The sequence below is a fragment of the Liolophura sinensis genome, chromosome 3 (genome assembly GCF_032854445.1).
Source record: "Liolophura sinensis isolate JHLJ2023 chromosome 3, CUHK_Ljap_v2, whole genome shotgun sequence".
Lineage (NCBI taxonomy): Eukaryota > Metazoa > Mollusca > Polyplacophora > Chitonida > Chitonidae > Liolophura > Liolophura sinensis.
In genome coordinates, this window is record NC_088297.1 from 21,973,033 (window position 1) to 21,992,761 (window position 19,729).

The 19,729-nt window shown below is 38.9% G+C and overlaps 1 protein-coding gene across 2 annotated transcripts in view; it reads right to left on the reverse strand.

Moving 5' to 3' along the window:
* Positions 1–767: 767 nt before the first annotated feature.
* Positions 768–19,729, reverse strand: part of LOC135464091 (doublecortin domain-containing protein 2-like) — a 44,997-nt gene continuing 26,035 nt past the window's right edge. Inside the window, exons 6-13 of one of the 2 annotated variants that reach the window (XM_064741581.1) lie at positions 17,633–17,752; positions 16,842–16,939; positions 15,905–16,029; positions 14,825–15,094; positions 11,449–11,523; positions 8,805–9,353; positions 4,788–5,077; positions 768–1,576 (exon numbers count right to left, since the gene is read on the reverse strand). In XM_064741581.1, coding sequence (XP_064597651.1) covers positions 4,823–5,077; positions 8,805–9,353; positions 11,449–11,523; positions 14,825–15,094; positions 15,905–16,029; positions 16,842–16,939; positions 17,633–17,752 — 1,492 coding nt within the window. In that variant the 3' untranslated portion in view covers positions 768–1,576; positions 4,788–4,822. The remainder of the gene's footprint in view (positions 1,577–4,787; positions 5,078–8,804; positions 9,354–11,448; positions 11,524–14,824; positions 15,095–15,904; positions 16,030–16,841; positions 16,940–17,632; positions 17,753–19,729) is intronic. The other variant, XM_064741582.1, reaches the window with a different exon arrangement.

Consider the following 19,729-nt stretch of genomic DNA (forward strand, 5'->3'; position numbering starts at 1 on the left):
ACTTGAAACGTTAAATAACGGTTTAAACAAACCTTGAAATGAGAGTAATTTCAAACTTCATACCTTTATGCAATTCCGGATGTTTTGTTCAATTACCAACTTTTAAAGGCATATTTTCCCCCTTGACAAAACGAGTTAAAACTCATGACTCATGTAGAAAAGTTGAATAAAAATAAACGCAACTTCGATACACTAATGGCCTTTTAAAAGAATGATTTTTGAATGCATGCATATGGCCAATTTTATATTTTCTCCTGCTGACAACAGCTAACACAGACAAACACATGAGATACAACTCTGTTTACTAATAAATACAATTTGGAGGTTAACGATACTCCACTCTTCATATTCACGTATCACAGACATTTGCATATACAAAAAAAAAAAACAAAAGAAAAAAAAACAGAAAAAAAACCAAACAAACAAACAAAAAAAAAAACCAAAACAAAACAAAAAAGAAAACAAAACGTATATTGTAGATGTACTACTCTACTGATCCTTCCGTTCACGGACATATTTTTCAGAATTAAACTAGATTGGTGTGGAGCCAAAACTTCACAGTGGGATTTCTAGGAGAACAGATCACCGCACTTTGAGCTTATTAAACGATGTCATCTGATCAGGGTTTGAAGATTTTTTTCTCGAGTTTTGAACACACAAATTTTCCAAAAATCTTTATTTTTTGAGTAATACGAACAATCATTAGTGTTGTTTCTAATATGTTTCATATGTTTCTAATATGATATCTCAAAAAAAAAAAAAAAAAAAAAACCTCTTCTATTTAAGGACAACCATACTTTTTGGAAAAGTAATTATATAGAAATTTTTCACATCTTTAAGATCTAGACCTTGAGATCAGGTTATATCTTGCAGCAAACATTTTATCAGGATGGGTTTTTAAGAATAGAAAGATTTATATGTCCATGTATAGTCAAACTTTTAATGCTTGTTTTAATCATATTTCACCATAGATTAGTTATTCAAACATTATTATGACAATAAATGTAATATTCATGAATACTGAATGTTGTAGGAATATACAGGGTAAAGGTGCCTGATACTTTGAGCAAAGTAAGGGCAGATGAATACAAAGACCCACTGTAAAATATGTAAATATAAACACTTTTTGATGTGGGAGTCAGGGCTGATACTGATAAATTATAAAATGTTCTTGCTGAATGGAATTTTCGATATAAAGTTGAAAAAAGAAGTTATACTGATAATTAAGTAATAGTCTATGTACTGTGAAACAGACTATATTATAAGGTCATAACAGACAGAAACAAACTAGAATAATAATAAAAAGAAAAAAAAAAGTTTGTAATCTACTGATTTCTTCAATACTCTTTTCTGAGTACCATACATACACATTTTTTTCAAAATATGGTAAGATCTTTAGCTGTTACACACTTAAATATTTCATTTCCTATTTTCTTCCAGAAACAACATAATAATTTTTCCCTTCGAGTGTGTCTCTGTTGGTAATTAGCTGACTTTGAAAGCTCCATTCTGGTTTGATGGTGTGACGATGGGTCTCCCTGGATCTTAACGCTGGTTACACTTGCTCTAAGCTTTCCTGTAAAAAAAAAAAAAATGATAAACATGCATTGATGACTCCATTTATTCAAAGGGCCTGCTTGTGTTGACATTATCATTTGCAAAGCTACGAAAACTGACAACATGTAAATATAACCTGTGGGAATCATAAAGCAGCAGCCAGACTGAAAGTATTCCATTAGCACCCTTACAATTAATGCTCCACCAGCCTGCTAGTGGTGGGCTTCTAGAATGGTAACACAGATTGGATATAACCAAGAGACTGCATGGTCACCCAGCTCAACTTTTATCTTCACACCATCGCCAGGTGAATGGTTCATCTCCACTATTGGAATGGTGGTGAATCGCCAGAAGTGAGGTAGTAGTGAGCTAGTGATTTGACACAGACAGCCTTTGGTGAGCTTGTGACTTGCCATTAGGAACCTTTGGTGAGCTAGTGGCATGCCACTGGTCAAGATGATCTAGTGGTTTGTCCCTGGACAACCTTTGGTGAACAAGTGACTTGTCACTCCATAAGACGATCTTGTGACTGGACAATCTTTGGTGAGCTAGTCGCATGCCACTGGACAATACCATCTAGTGGTTTGTCACCAAGGACAACCTTTGGTGAGATTATGGCATGCCACTGGACAACCTTTGGTGAGCTAGTGAACGGGCTGTGAACCCTCTTGGTGAGCTAGTGGTTTACCACTAGTGACAACCTTTAGTAAGCTAGTGGCTTGCTACTGAGAGCAAAGTCTGGTTCAGCTACTGATGCTACTGCTACTAGATACAGGTTATAAAGACATGAAGAAGATCCCATCACCTTGGTAACAACTGTATATGTCACAAGTTACATTATTAACAGCACTATACAGAAATTATTTACGCGAACCAAGCCTTAAACGCACCGACTCGTTACGTTACGTTGGGGTTATGTTCTGAAGAAACAAAAACATAACACCAATAAGTATACATGACTTTGTGCTGTTATTTATCTATGTACACCTAGTATTGTTAATACCACCATATATTTTACGCTATTACTGTAATAATATTACACATTATGCAAAATACTGTACACATAGAGTGAGTTGTGGTTAAAGCATATTAATGCCCTCATACACATGATTATCTGCGCAATGCATTCTGGGATTTGATGCCAGGTAAGAATGGATAACTACATGTCCACACAAGTGCTTGTAAAGGCAGTAACTAAGTAGATGTTGCTTATGGTCTTCAAACTCCTCTTTCCAAACTAAGAGCAGATACCATGCATTGTTTTATTAGTATATTCTGTGATTAGTGAAACTGCCGAATTTCCTTTACCATACCTTGTTACTCCTATTTTCTTCGGCTGCTAAGTAAAGAGTCTCGCACTATTTGCTAGGCAATATAATGCTGCAGTTCATTTTCATCACATCAAACTGAAGAAAACTGTTACAATATGGCCACATGTAACTGCTCAACCCTATTTCTAACCCCAGAATGCATTACAAATTTAAACGGGTGATGCCAATTCATTGCAAGGTTAATACTAGTATGTTTGACGACGTTAAGTAGATAAGCGTGGAACTCAGCAGAGCGAGACACAGAGGGGATCAGATTACACTGAACAGGAGAACAGGATGGGCAGCGTCTGCAGTGTGGTACATTCAGAGTTAAGGCAGATCCAGAAGAGTAAACGCAAATCCAGAGGAGTAAACGCAAATCCACAACTCAAAGTAAAGATAGATTCAGCTCTGAGAGTGAAATTCTGAGAAAAAGCAGATTCAGAGCAGAGTGTGAAATTCAGAGGAAAGGCACATAAACTCAGCTCTTGGTGTAAAACTGAGATTAAAGAAAGATTTACAAGCATTTCATGCTGAATCTTACATAAAAGGCAGATACAGAAATGCATGGTATTTAAGAGTAGAATTTCAGTAGAATCAACACTTCTTGTTACATTCAGAGTAACGGTAGACTCAGTCAACAGGGGGAATATGATGATGGAGTGTAGCATTAGCACAGTGCATTGTTGATGGAATATGATGGAGTGTAGCATTAGCACAGTGCATTGTTGATGGAATATGATGATGGAGTGTAGCATTAGCACAGTGCATTGTTGATGGAATATGATGATAGAGTGTAGCATTAGCACAGTGCATTGTTGACGTATTGAAATGTAAGCCTTGGTGTTGTCTGCTGTGATAATAAAAAGTGAGCAATCACCGATACATTTGGCTGCCCAAGGAATTCATTGCTCAAAAACCTGTCTTTTCATAAGCACTGTAATGATGACTATTTTGAGTACTTGTACTGCATTTAACATGTCACGAGACCTCTGTATATTGTTAACTCTCCTTTGTAATCTGTATTGATGCAAATAAAATTTGAAAAAATTCTTTTCAAGGTAAAAAAACAAAACAAAATGCTGATCAGCACTCATTTGATACAATCCTTTGTTGAACTGAAATACATTTACATGTGTCAGAACACACAGTATATAACTGTGTGTGACGATTTTCGCAGACACAGACATGGAAATGGGAGTGGCTTTCCAGTGCTTATATTCGCAGCAGCCAGTAGGAATGTCCCTTTCACTCCACTGGCAGTGAACTGAGTCCAAATCCTAGTGTGACCCACACAGTAAATTTTTGTTATAAAAAAATCATTGCTCAATTTCTTACAGTACCTTGCATGCAATCAGCAAGAAAAATGTAAAACGTTTTTTCTCTTAGAAGCAAATGCTTTGTCTATTCATGAATACACTTATAATGTGTCATGCCTTCTTACTTAAATAGTGGTATAGAATAAAAATCAGTACAACTGAAGTATTGGTATCAAAAAATCAACAAGAAGAGAAAAATAAAATTTCACAAATAATAAATTCATGTGTCTTAATTACCTAGACTGAATTATTACCCACTATAGGAAATCTGTTTCTTCTGTATTGTGTACCTACAGCCAGTACGACTACAGATACATGCTCAGCATATATAAAAACAACATTCAAACTGACCCAAAACTACACAGCACTGGTAGTCACTACAAACCAGGGCTAATTCATGGAGAGGCATATGAGCTATAAAGGGAGACAACTCCATGTACAGACTACACACCACATGTAGTCACCACAGTCTAGGGCCATTTTATGGAGCGGCATCTCAGCAAGACAGGGAGACAACTACATGTAGACACTACACAGCACTGGTAGTCACTACAGTTTAGGACCAATTCATGAGCTATAAAGGGAGGCAACTACCACTCACTGTAAGCCTGTATATATAGAACTCCGACTTTCTCTTTATGACTGGTTGGGACTGGCCTTTAGCTGCCGCCGGGTTCTGTAACCTCTGTAATTGGACTGAATCATGACAGCAGCTTTTTCGGCCTCAGCGTCATCAGGATAATTATCTCTGGATGTCCTTCTGTTGCTTTGGCGTTGTCGTTGCTCTTTCCTGGTGCGATACCCTCTGTAGTGAGATTGTATAGTGAGGGCGGCCTCGTCACGCTCATCCTGCGATGGGCTTATGGATTGGTCGCCTCTTCGGGATTGACGCTGTGTTAGGCAACAAACAATGTCGTAAAACACAAATCTAGTGAACAAATTCATATCTTAACAAATACTCTCCCGTTATACCTGTTTCTGGGACAAAAACGCTGCCCATATCATGCTGCAATTATATCTCTTATTTTTCTTCTTGACAATTCTCAACAAAGTATAACACCAATCAAATAAATAAATAAATAAATAAAAATAACAAATCCTGTAGCTCAAAGATCAGTTTACAAACTTGGCTGACATTTATAATATTGCTACTCATCAATCACATTATCTTCTATTTAACGACTATTGTTAATTTCTAATATGGACCGAAAGTTATAAATCTTTATTTTAGTTCATCTTTTAAATCAAGATCTCATTACAAAGTCTCAAAACATTAAAATTATTGGTACAGATTTAATTAAAAAAAAAAAAAAAGATAATATTACAAAGACATTTATTGTAAATTCTCTGCAAATTTTTTACATCTTTGGGTTCTATATTTTGGGAATTAATTTGAAATATTTAGTTATTTATTTATTTGATTGGTGTTTTACGCCGTACTCAAGAATATTTCACTTATACGACGGCGGCCAGCATTATGGTGGGTGGAAACCAGGCAGAGCCGGGGGAAACCCACGACCATCCGCAGGTTGCTGCCAGACCTTCCCACTTACAGCCGGAGAGGAAGCCAGCATGAGCTGGACTTGAATTCACAGCGACTGCATTGGTGAGAGGCTCCTGGGTCATTACCCTGCGCTAGCGCGCTAACCGACTGAGCCACGGAGGCCCCCTAATTTGAAATATGAAATAGTTTCAATATTCAGCTGTACTCGCTTTAAGGTTTTAAATTCAGAAACAGTTATACATGTAAATACATCTCTCATAATATGATAAGTTATACGTAAAAAAAATCCCCAAAAAATCAGAGGATTCTGAAAAAAGACAACAATTTTTGATATCAGAGCAACAGCAACAATCAAATGAAAAAAAAAAAAAATCTAATTTCAAGCTAAAGTAGTGCATCTAATAAGATGTGCAACATGTAACAAGATGCACCTGGCTGCAACAAACATTCCAAAAAAAACCCCAACACATTGTAAGTAAAAAAATAATAACAAGAATACAAATTAAAGCAAAAAAGAAAAACATTAATTACTACAAGCAAACCACAGTAGTGCAGATGCATTTAACATGAATGCCTAGAAACAGCCTGATAAATCTACACTATACAAATGCGTATCTTGTCATCCGTCACAATTCAGTGTTCTTAAGTTTTCACACCACAAGTTGTCTCCCATGTTGATAGACAGATTGTCAATTTTTGAGAAGTTAATATCACCGTCTCCATGATATACATGCAAAATGTGACCTCTCACAATTCTCTGTGTGCTTATGAATGACCTGGCTCTTGAACACAAAAACTGGAAAATTACAAAAATTATATATAAAAAAAATATGAAAATTTACATGTACATGTCTGATAATGAAATATATAAAAATCAAAAAAAAAAAAAAAACTTGACACTAAATATGTACATGTGCTGTATCCTTTTCAGTATTAAAATGAGCAAAATAGAGCTTGCAAGCAGGGCTAGCCTTTCCACTGCCACATGAGTACAAGCAAATATCAAGGTCGGAGAGTGGGAAGATGGAAGATACAGTGTGTAAAACTGTATTGCTAGCTCATCATAATGCAGATGTCAAAGCACGCTTGCATCTTATTAACAAGCATCTGTTGAAACCCACAGCCAAAAAGATAAAGAATAACATAGTACAAAAGTCATTATCACCTTCAAAGTTACATGTTGTATGTAGAGCATAACAGGCTCCGATCACAAAGCCTTTAGAACATGTATGTTGTCAAATAAGTCGTTTCATTTGAGGCCAACTGGCAAAGTAAACCTTTGGAAGATAAAACATGAGAAACAATACAAAACCTTAGGCAAAAAAAATTTCACCTGCTTATCACGGACAGTATCAGAGCTAAGTGATATCAATTCTCCAACCTTTTCACCTGTGCTGTAGCCACGTTTAAACACTTTCTGAGACACAAATGAACTGCATCTGTTTGATGAACTAAGGTCATTATTTCACATTCCAACAGCTGACACAGAGAATTTTGTTGAGTGTACATGAAGTTTTAATGAGTGTACCTGCGGTTCAATATTCAATAATACTTCAATTTCAATGAGCAGCCACGTGTAAGTCATAGGGTATTAAACAGCGACAAAAATACAACTGCAGACACAAGACTGAAACTACATGCAATTATACCAGCTGTACATGTACATCTTTGTAGTTTCAACTTTAAAAAGCTTCCACAATCTCAACAATAACCTGAAGATGCAGCTTGTATTAGCGGTGCAAATTTAGCAGGATCTTGAAACAAAAATGCCTTTTTATCAAAGACCTGACAAAATAATGAAAAAAATCCATATTTCGCTACAAACCTGGGTACATCCAAAACATCTAATTAATATCAAAATTTGGAGAAGTATGTTTGTTCATTCGTGTGTGCATCATCATGTTGGTCCGGTCGTTGACTGAGCTGTGGAAAGATGAGATTGTATTTGTCGTTCATTCGTGTATGCATCATCATGCTGGTCAGGTCGTTCGTTAACCGAGCTGTGGAGAGATGAGATTGTATTTGTCGTTCATTCGTGTATGCATCATCATGTTGGTCTGGTCGTTGACTGAACTGTGGAAAGATGAGATTGTATTTGTCGTTCATTTGTGTACGTATCATCATGCTGGTGAGGTGGATGACAGAGCTGTGTGGAGATGGGGCTGTATTTGTCGTTCATTCGTGTATGCATCATCATGCTGGTCAGGTCGTTCGTTGACCGAGCTGTGGAGAGATGAGATTGTATTTGTCGTTCATTCGTGTATGCATCATCATGTTGGTCAGGTGGTTGACTGAGCTGTGGAAAGATGAGATTGTATTTGTCGTTCATTTGTGTACACATCATCATGGGGGTGAGGTGGATGACAGAGCTGTGTGGAGATGGGACTGTATTTGTCGTTCATTCGTGTATGCATCATCATGCTGGTGAGGTGGATGACAGAGCTGTGTGGAGATGGGGCTGTATTTGTCGTTCATTCGTGTATGCATCATCATGCTGGTCAGGTCGTTCGTTGACCGAGCTGTGGAGAGATGAGATTGTATTTGTCGTTCATTCGTGTATGCATCATCATGTTGGTCAGGTCGTTGACTGAGCTGTGGAAAGATGAGATTGTATTTGTCGTTCATTTGTGTACGCATCATCATGGGGGTAAGGTGGATGACAGAGCTGTGTGGAGATGGGACTGTATTTGTCGTTCATTCGTGTATGCATCATCATGCTGGTCAGGTCAATGACTGAGCTGTGGAGAGATGAGATTGTATTTGTCGATCATTTGTGTACACATCATCATGGGGGTGAGGTGGATGACAGAGCTGTGTGGAGATGGGACTGTATTTGTCGTTCATTCGTGTATGCATCATCATGCTGGTCAGGTCAATGACTGAGCTGTGGAGAGATGAGATTGTATTTGTCGATCATTTGTGTACACATCATCATGGGGGTCGGGTCCCACGAACTGTGGGGAGATGAGATTAATTTCTGTCTGTTGAGAACAAATACAAAGTTAACATGAAGACTGGGAGCGTTACAAGAAAGATGAGCGGTTAGGGGATCAATCATGCAGGTTGTGAACTGGTTAATACAGCATGTGTTAGTGATGAACAGGTGAGATCTACCTTTTCCTTGCCCCGTTTGCCTGGGTAAGTGGGGTCTGTGATATCTGCCACAGCTTGCATCTCTTCTTTGTTCTTGTTAACAGGTGTGGATTGTCTCTTCTCAGGAATGTCGTCATCATCAATGACGTCATCACGGTCAGGGGGTGGAGCTGACTCATGGCCCTCCCTCTGATTGTCATTCATGGGCTGCTCTGCTGGGAGGAGTGATTCCCTGGAGTCAGTAGATTCCCTTCTGGGCTCTGGGGATTCCTTTCTGTTCTCTGGGAATTCCCTTCTAGGCTCTGGGGATTCCTTTCTGTTCTTTGGGGATTCTCTTCTTGGCTCCGGAGATTCCCTTAAGGGCGGGGAGTCCCATCTGGTTTCTGGGGATTCCCTTCTTGGCTCCAGGGATTCCCTTCTGGGTGGCGAGTTCCATCTGGTCTCTGGGGATTCCCTTCTGGGCTCTGGGTATTCCCTCCTAGGCTCAGGTGATTCCTGTCTGGGGTTGGGGGATTCATGTGTGGGCTGAGGGCTCTGGTTTCTGGGGCTCAAAATATGAGTGGGTGTGGCCTGGACATTAAGTGAGATACAGAAATGAGACGAAACAGTTGACTGTCAGGATCCTTGATTATTATTACATGAAGGGGTGATCAATTATTGAGAAAAAACAACATAGGTTAACTATGCATACATGCACATATTCCAATGTCACCACAGAGTGCATAAGTGTGAGCTGTACATGCAGACATGTACATTTGTGTGCTTGCATGGCTTGATCTATCCCAGTTTTGCACACAACTGTTTCTTTGCTTTTGTGCAAAGTTTCCTAAATAGGCCGAGAAACCTCCTGGGAAGGGTGATTTTTTTACTTTTGAATACATCTATAAAGTTTGTCCCATTCTTCATGATGTCTTCTTTAAGCATAAGAAAAACAGAATGTTGATCATACTCTTATTACTTTTGTTTCATTCAGCTGCCTGATGCCAGACTTTGTGACAATGCAAAAACAAGACCACCAAAAACTTTCTAAGTCCTAAAATAATTCTATACTTCTCAGAAATATATGAATACCTGCAGGTCAGAGAATGCCATGCAATGTCTTAAAGCTTGTCATCTCCCTATTAACCAGGGATCTATAGCTCTTAATCCCACTGAAAAGGTACACCAGCTTCTGCATGCCACAGAATTGGGAAATGGAAGCTGATAAACCTATCCCATATTAATACATCTGCTTATTTATGAGGGTACAATCTTGGAAAAACCAGGGCGAGATGCTACCCTTTTTGCTTGAATCTAGTTTGTATATTGTGTGTTTTCGGGTGCTGTTTTGCCATTAACATACGCCACTTGTTAACTGTTGTGTGCCAAATTGTGCATTGACAACTCTAAGAACTCCTTTGATCCCAAATGTAGCAATGGCATGAACCTGACTGTGACCAACAAGCCGTTGTGACATGATCAATCAATGACACAGTGTGTAGACTACTTGCTTGTAAAGAAACACTGGGCTTGCATATATACATGTGCATGGTGTATGCAAATTATCTTTAGCTTTATGAAGATGTTTGTGGCATAATTAGATGCAACTATGAATTATTGCAATCATTCATACAACTAGTCTAGAGCACAGGTCCTGACAGGTAGAAAACGCACATGTAGTTTGTGTGTCTCAGACCTGGTAATAAGAGAGCTTTGTTTTGTAGATGAAAAGGTTGAAGAATTTGTGAAAATTAGAGCTGACAGATGTGTCAAAAATTAGCTACAGGTACACTGTACACCACACACACGTCAAAATGTATTTAGGGACAGTTTGCAGTTCACAGCTCATGAAAACTGCAAAAGTTTTGTTCCGTGTAAATGAACGTGATGAAAACAGAACCTTATAGATAATAATGCTAAACTAAACAAGTAGACAAAGATTCTGTTGAAGAATTACAGTATAATCTGTGCACAACACTCGCAAACACAAAGGAAAAAGCAGTGCAAACAGCGTGCAATAATGTACATTAACCAAGGTCCATGAACTACAAGTGTGCAACTCTCAACAGGACTGTGTCTGCTCAACAGCTTTGGTGGGCTGAGTGGCAGGATGTGTCTGCTCAACAGCTTTGGTGGGCTGAATGGCAGGATGTGTCTGCTCCACAGCTTTGGTGGGCAGGAGGCTATCATACTTGAACGGCAGGATGTAATATAATATCAAACAATTTTTCTTGAAAATCATGAATGATGCATGATGGGAAGATGTCTGGTGAGATGTCCAAGACCTGCTGTAATATTCTTCATGCAAGACATTATGAAATCACAAGCGGTTGTTTTGTTTGCCATCTGTAAATTCATTCTTATTTCAAACTCAAAATAGTTTACAAATGTTTCCTAACACGTATGACATATATGGCTGGTACATGTGATATACTAGCTGCCAGGTGACATTACATAGTCTTCCAGATGAGGTGTTGTCCAGAAGCCATTAGAGCCGTAGACACTAAGCATCACTGGGCTAATTCTGTTTGTTCCCAACACTTGTAGCTGACAGATCGACAGACATTAGAGGTGCACACTTCTAGCTGCAGGTCACTACACTAAATCTGATATTACTAGTAATACAAGTGAGCTTTGCCTAGAGAACTGAATCCTATCATGCACACGCCAAATTTCAGCCACTTACCCGTTCATTGCTGTTGCTTCTTCGCTCTTTGGTTGTCCCCATGTCATCTTGTCTGGAATGTTCGATTCTCTCCTCCTGTCATTGTAAGAGTTCAAAAACGACCGCAAAATTAAACACAAAATTCTGCATAAATTTTAACCATTCAGGGGCTCATGTACTACACTCTAATTCTTCAACCTTTTCAACCATCTCTGTAACCAATGTTTTGAAGCATTTTGAGAGAAACATGGAAAGCAGAGAGATAACTGGCATAGTTTTACGAAGATTGCATCCTTAGTTTACACAAACAAATCATTTTTAGCGTCATTCTCATAATGCATGTAAGCATGAATTCCAGTGCAAAAAGTGCTTTAGTCGTGGAAAAGGTTGACGATTTGCAGTAATTAATACATTCACCATAATTAACAGTTTGTTTATACACATGTAGTTATATATACATCAGTGCACATCTGATCTATATCATATACAGCCATAATTCATTAAAGTAACAAGAAAACAGTTTATTCCACCTTTTACCCAAGACTCAGATTACAGGGGACCATGAACAGAACCATCTTTAATGTCCTGGGTCGGGTCACAGCTAAGACTTTGAGGAAGTTGTAGTTTCCTCACTTGGCGTTCAGCATTAAGGGGATAGTGCAGCGACTGGTTGACCCGTATCAGTATAATGGCTTGGGCGGTGCAGCTTTCTCGCCTTTGGTAAGAAGTCTGAGTGAAGCAGCACTACGTAAAAGAGTGGTGGGAATCCATCCTGCAACAAGGAGGCGCATTACATGCACTCCAAGGATTCCTTTGTCGTCATATGACTGAAAAATTGTTACGTACGACATTAAAACCCAAGCACTCACTCACTCACTCTTTAATGTCAGAGGGTATGTGCTCACCCTCAGGGCTTGACGACGTAGTGCAACTTTGAACATGACAGTGCTATGCAGTTAGTGTACCCAACACAAATAGATGATTTCACAGGAATAGTGTAGAACAATCTTGATAAACAGGTGACAGAGCGTGCATTATGAGCAACTATAAAATCTGGTCTTCTGAAATGGCTCTTGTCAAATCAACATTGTGAATTTTGCTCAGTTGAACACTTCTGACAAAAGTCGAAATCTTCTGTTCAATAAGTACATAGACATCATTTCAGAAGTTAGAGGAAAAGGCCTCTAAAAATCACTAAATATACCCACTTAAAGGTAAGTATAATATACTTTCATTTAAATTTTTTTTACTTTTTTGTGAAAAGAGTTAAAGAAGTTCAAACATTTGAATTCTGTGTTGGGGTTTATGGAACATACCATCAGAGTTTAGGAACTCACAGGATGTCACAGGAAGTACTTCCAACTCTAATCACAACACTGAATGTTGGAATACTTGTAACTCTTTTTACCCATGAGTAAAAGATAACTGAAATAATGTTCCCAAAAATTCCTTCCTTCTGGTGAACATCATGGCATTGGTCTTCAAGCATGAAATGCTCAGCTTTCTATCTCTTAATGTGCACTTCATAGGATGTGTCCTAATGATGATGAAAATTCAAAACTCTCATCTCTCATCTTTCATCTTGTGGCATAAAAGATGGCTTTTCATGTGATTGCAATTTTTGTAAATTGCCAGCGGTTAGCATGGAAATTAAGCAGGGTGCTTGCAATTGTGACGTTAATGGTGATATAATCTGCTTGATCTCCAAAATGAAAATACAACTGTGTATAAATTGCCATGAAAGTTGCTCTTTCATATGCAAAAATTGTTGAGGAATTATGGTATCATAAAAGTTCATCAATCACAGAACTGGAAAATGTTGTCTTACATGTCAGATATATGTGTAACTATATTTACATGCACTTTATTATTTATCTTACATACAATAATCAAATGTACCTGTCCTGTGCATGTCTGTTGTGAATTGCATTTTCCCCCTTAACTTTGAAATGACAAAAAAAACAAACGAAAAAAACCACACACAGACGTTTTCATCAGATTCATCAATATCTGTATTATTCAAGCCACAAAGTCTATCCAATCATACAACATGTAACATTCACTCAAAAATCTGTCCAATCACACAACTCAAAACATTCACACAAAATCTATCCAATCACATAACATGTAACATTCACTCAAAAATCTGTCCAATCATACAACATGAAACATTCACACAAAATCTATCCAATCACATAACATGTAACATTCACCCAAAAATCTGTCCAATCATACAACATGAAACATTCACACAAAATCTCTCCAATCACACAACTCAAAACATTCACACAAAATCTGTCCAATCACACAACTCAAAACATCACACAAAATCTATCCAATCACACAACATGTAACATTCACTCAAAAATCTGTCCAATCATTCACAGAGTAACACAGATATGCCATTTAAATACAGCAATTATGTCACAAGGAGTGCAATGACTGGACGCAAATGTCACACAATTATAAGATGAATTAAATCCTTACTACAAGTACATAAAACAAGATGTATAACATACAGTTTGCAATGTTGGCAACAGGTTAATGTTCACCATCCTGGAAACACATCAAACAACAATTTGCACACATTTCAACCAACACAATCATCATCACAAACTTCACTCACATCTTCTATCAACATGAACAGGACTTTTTTTGGCACATCAGGAAAATTAATTTAGGGTTGACAATTAATTTAAGAGTTGCATTTTTTTTACCATAAACACAAAACAAACAGGATACAGCTTAGTAAATTCACTCAGGCTAAATTAGTGTGAAATTACAGTCTCTCTTGATCAAGAGTTAAGATAGTGCTAAAGAGACAGAAAAAAGCAATTTGGACATATTCAAAGAAACAAGACAAATATGCAATGGTGTTTTTTTTTTTGCAAAAGAGGATCACATAAACATACACAGATAAGGCTAAAAAATATGTGCAAAAGGTTCAGTTTTGAATGGGTCAGACAAGTTAGCAAGTGAATTAGTGTTTAGGTAAGTCTGTAGGAAATGCACAGAATGAATTTCAGCACGCAGCATGAATGTTTTGTATTGGTACATTTATTCATGCAGATCACTAACACCATTCCATTCAACATATTGCAGCAACATATAAAATCTGGTGACACAGGGACCCAAAAGTAAATAAATGGCCTTAAAGTAACAACAACAGCGATAAAGACAGTTACAAAATGAAGGGGAAACAGTCATGGATCAAGCAAACAAACAACAAAAAAACAAAAACAGTCAGAGACATAGTGCATGTTGTAGAACACATACAGATATGCAACAACAGCAACATTCAAACTGATAACAAATACATGCATATTGGTGGAACAAGCAGGCAGGCAGATCATCACATATCCGCAGGATATATATCCCACGGTCTGTAAAATGGTACCCTTTTTGAATTCGGTCCTTCTTCCCGCTCAAACCCCTCGGGGGCCTCTTCCATGGTGTGATCTTCAGCTCTGCTGTTCTGTTGCAACATATTTTGCTCATCTTCAAGAGGGGCATCAGCATCGACTGACTTTCTGCGGGACTGATTGTCGCCCTTGAATGACACTCGGCGCTCAGGAAGTTCTTCTCCCTGCACACCGTCTTCGCTTTTGTAAGATCTGGATGCCCTACGTTCTTTGTCGCCATGGTGACTGGTCACAATTTCTTCCTCCTATGACATGTGTGTGGAGATGTAATGGAAGGTGTGAGGAAAAAGTACGCAAACAGGTAAAGCAAAGTGTAAGGGCAACAAAATGCACAGAGAAAGCACAGAGAAAGCCCACCTAAAAAGCACACAAACTAAGCACACTTTGCCTGTTAGCCAGTATTAGTGTGTTATACAGTAATCGGCCTCTGGATTAGCCTGTATTGATACAATGTGCAGCCAGAGGACTCTGACAAGCACCCATGGGGCTGTGCCCTATACCAACAGGGGAAATAAGGATGCTAATGTACTCATGCATACATGTTTGATGTAGCAGCAACTCTTCTATCAAGAAAGTTTGGATTTTTTTTTTTTAAAAAGCTGCAACAATTTCTTAAATTTTCCCTTTTTGTTTAGTATAAATTCTTATTTACATGTAATTTCACTGTAAGTGGGCTAACCGATGAATGTACAGTTACATGTAATTGTATAGTCTTATCACATACTGCGGATGTATGTATAAGATGCTAGAGACACACATGTGACAAAGTTACCTCCCTTTATACGTGCAAGCAATTCAGACATTTGCTCAATTCTAAAAGTATGATGTGGCTCCCATACACAGTGTTAACAGCTTATATTTGCTGCCACAATTATTGTATGCTAGACCTGATATAAACCTATCACATTTTAACAATCTGCAGACAACCTTACCCTAGAGGGTTTTCCATTGGCTGAGATGTAAATCACAAATGAAACAAACTTCCACAATCTCTGTCTTTAAAGTGGAAGGATTTTCATTGGCTTAGTTGAAAACTGCGGATAACAAATACAAACCTCCACAACTTCAGCCTCTCTCTGATCGACGGGGATGTCTACTCGCGTGTTGCGATCTTCGTTGATTTCGCGTGCCCCTCTTGTCGCCTGGTTTTCTCGATGAGCCTTGAAGACACCGCCTGGATCTGTGGTCAACCAATCATTTAACAAGTCAAGATTTTGTTTTCTCTTTAACTTATGTATTTTTTTAAAAATATGCTTTTTCAATGATATTGCTATATTTTAAAGATAACTTTAATTCCTGTATTTCACCTATAAAAGCTTTGTGAATTTCGTGAATCTTATAGGAAAAAAGTGTTGGCATCTTATTGAAGTACCATTTTAAGGCCAGGTTTATATACTTCTGAAAGTGTTTCCATGGCGACTGTTGAAGTGGTTTAAATGGTGTTACTTGGTATAATATATAGGCTGTATAGATGGCAGATTATGTTACTCCTTCACTTGAAAGCAAATGAACACGTGTAAACTACACGTACTTGTAACATGCGTATAATGGTCAATTTGCATATGTTAATTTATGGATTTGGCTGTTGTAAAATGCATAGCTAGGGGTTTAATTCCCACACATGTATATAACTGTAACAGCAGTCAAGTTTAATTTACAGGTGGAACTAACTGGAGTGCCTGGAAGAAACCAGTGGCCAGGGAAATTGAAGTGTCTGAAGGAACCCAGGTCCAGGGAAACTAGAGTGCCTGGAGGAAACCTGTGCCCAGGGAAAGTGAAGTGCCTGCAGGAAACCAATGGAAACTGGAGCAAACCAGGCCTGAGGGAAACTGGAGTGCCTGTGGAAAAACTGGAGTGCCTTGGGGAAACTGGAGCGCCTGCAAGATAAGCCAACAGTGGCAGCCCAATGGAAGGCCCTTCAGGAACTTTTAGTTGGGTTGTTCTCACTGTGAATGTCTTACAACTCGCTGAATCTGTAACCTTTCTACTAACCTTGATCGTAATTGACTTCTTTCTTTCCATTTCGTTTGTAAGCAACAGGTTTTTCATGGATGACAGGGTCTTCCTTTTTCACTTGGTTCCTCCGTGTCCTAGACAACAAAAACAAGGTAAACAGGGCGTTAAATTTGTCCTACACATGTATAAGTACAAGCTCAGTGGCTGACGGTACCTTTGGCATTGTGCTATACCAGACAAATTACCATTCTCAGTTTAACTCAAGGTATTTAAGATAAAAGTATATGTATATGGTGACAAGGAAATGCAAGATCATGGCTGACAAAAGTCCTTACTGGATTACTGGAAAATCAATCCCAATTGTCCCTTTGCCAATTTCAAACTTGAGTGATCGAAACCTGTTTGAGATCTACGTACGCAGAGCTCGGGGGAAACCAACAACCAGCAGGTTGCTGGAAGACCTTCGCACATACGAACGGAGAGGAAGCCAGCATGTGTTTGACTTGAACTCACAGAGTTAACCAGCTACCCATCCACAGGTGAAACAGAAACTTCGTGTATTTGAACACACAGTGTTCAGAACTTTTAACATGAGAGAGATACATGTAGGAGATTATGAAATCTGGACACCGTGCCACAACAAAATGGCCTCAGAATGGGATGTTTGGACACCCTCTTATACATTTCTGGCTAACCCCTACTTGAACTCACAACGACTGTAATGGTCAGAGTCTCCTGGGTCATTAACCCACAAGGCCACCGCAGCCCCCACACCTGAAAATGTGGAAACCAGAATGTACACATGTGGAAACCACATGTTAACTTACTTGCGAGGTCTGCTGTTCATCGCCCCATTGTTTGATTCTGGGGTTCTGTTTACACTACTGTCCTGGGAGCCCTTCTTAGAGTTACGGTTACTGAGAGGGGTGAGTTTGTGTGGGAATGCCCTGAAAACAGAGAGACAGACACTACCTTACTGAGAGTCACAGTTACTGAAAGGGATGACCCCGAGGGAATGCCCTGAAAACCTTATTTTTCAAGAATTAGCTTTGGGGTAGTCCAACCATCCACATTACCGGAAACTTTCCCACACCAAAAAGGCTTGATAGGACACCACCTAGTCCCCAAAGGGAAACTACATGTACCCCACACCAGATAGGACACCACCTAGTCCCCCAAGGAAACTACCCAAAACTAGACAGGTTTGATAAGACACCACCCAGGTCCCCAAGGAAACTATCCAAAACTAGATAGGACACCATCCAGGCCCCCAAGGAAACTACCCTAAATTAGATAGGACACCACTTGGTGGCCCAAGGAAACTACCCCAAACCAGATAGGACACCACCCAATGCCCCAAGGAAACTATCCCTAACCAGATAGGACACCACCTGGTGGCCCAAGGAAACTACCCTAAACCAGACAAGACACCATCCCATACCCCAAGGAAACTACTCCACACCAGATAGAACACCACCTGGTGGCCCAAGGAAACTACCCTAAACCATACAGGACACCATCCCATACCCCAAGGAAACTACCCAAAAGGCTTGATAGGACCACACCAGATTGGCTTGATGGGACACCACCCCATACCTCAAGGAAACTACCCCACCCCAGATAGGCCTGACAAGTCACCACCCATTCCTCCAAGGAAACTACTGCACATCAAATAGGCTTTATAGGATACCACCAATTCCCCAAATGAACCACCCAGAACCATAAAAAAAAACCCCAAAAAAAACCCCACTTAGACACCAAGGAAACCACTCAAACCCAAGGACCCTTCCCATCCAGATATCAAAGAAATCACAAACCCCAAGGAAATCACACATCCTAATGGAACCACAAACCCTAAGGAAACCACTCAGACCCTCCAGACCCCCAGGATATGAATCAAGAAACCCATAAGAACCACCCACACCCTTAAGACCCATACAGCCTCTCAAGAAAAACATACATATAAGCTCTACAGAAACTATGCACCCAAATCACAAAGATAAAAGTAGCAGTGGATTCATATGAAGAGGTTTTCAAACTTGGTTCATGTAAAACTGAAACACATGTACATGTATGGCTTAAACTCATGGAGGGAAGAAAACTCAATCTGAGAATTGTTCAAGTTTTTATTTATTGTCAAGGAATTCTCCAGGCTTAGAAACCTGTAGGTGTAAAGATTGTTTCAAGACACTCAATCTGGGCAAGACCGAAGTTATTAAAAGTTAAACAAAATAATTCTTGTCCTTGCCTGACAGGTTTTGATGTCAACTGTGTACCATGCATGGTATATTATACATGTACATGTAACCATGCAGAGCTCCACACAGTTCACCAATGCCCTAGATGGCCCCCGTTAATGCTCACCATGTACACAAACAACCCCCTCAGAACACAAACAGAAAACTTATATGGATTGGCAAAGTTCCAGTTTTGCCCATTGTTTCATATAACAGGGGGCATACTTCTATCCCATGCATTATTTAGCGTTGGCAAAGTAATTGGTAGAGTTCCAAAAGAACAGAGAACAGAGACTGTAAATATATATCACCGTACATAGGGCACACCCATACACGCCCATGTACATACCATGGATACATGTTCTAAGGTATGAACAGCATACTTCAATATGCTTTGGCATGTCTTGAAAACCATTTCCTGATGGGTGTGTTGTTTTTTCTTTCATATTACTTCATCATTAAAAAAAATGAAAAACAAACAAACAAGCAAACGATTATATTAAGTTTCCACTGTTCTGGAAACTTGTGCCATGAAGATGCCAGGAATCTTTTTTTTGTAAAGAGAAAGATGAGAGAGGAAAACTTCAGGTACCCTAAAGTAATTCCTGAACCTTTTCGCATATGAAAGAGCAACTTTCAGTGCAATTTAAGCACCTCTGTAATTTGATTTCTGAAACAAAACTGAGA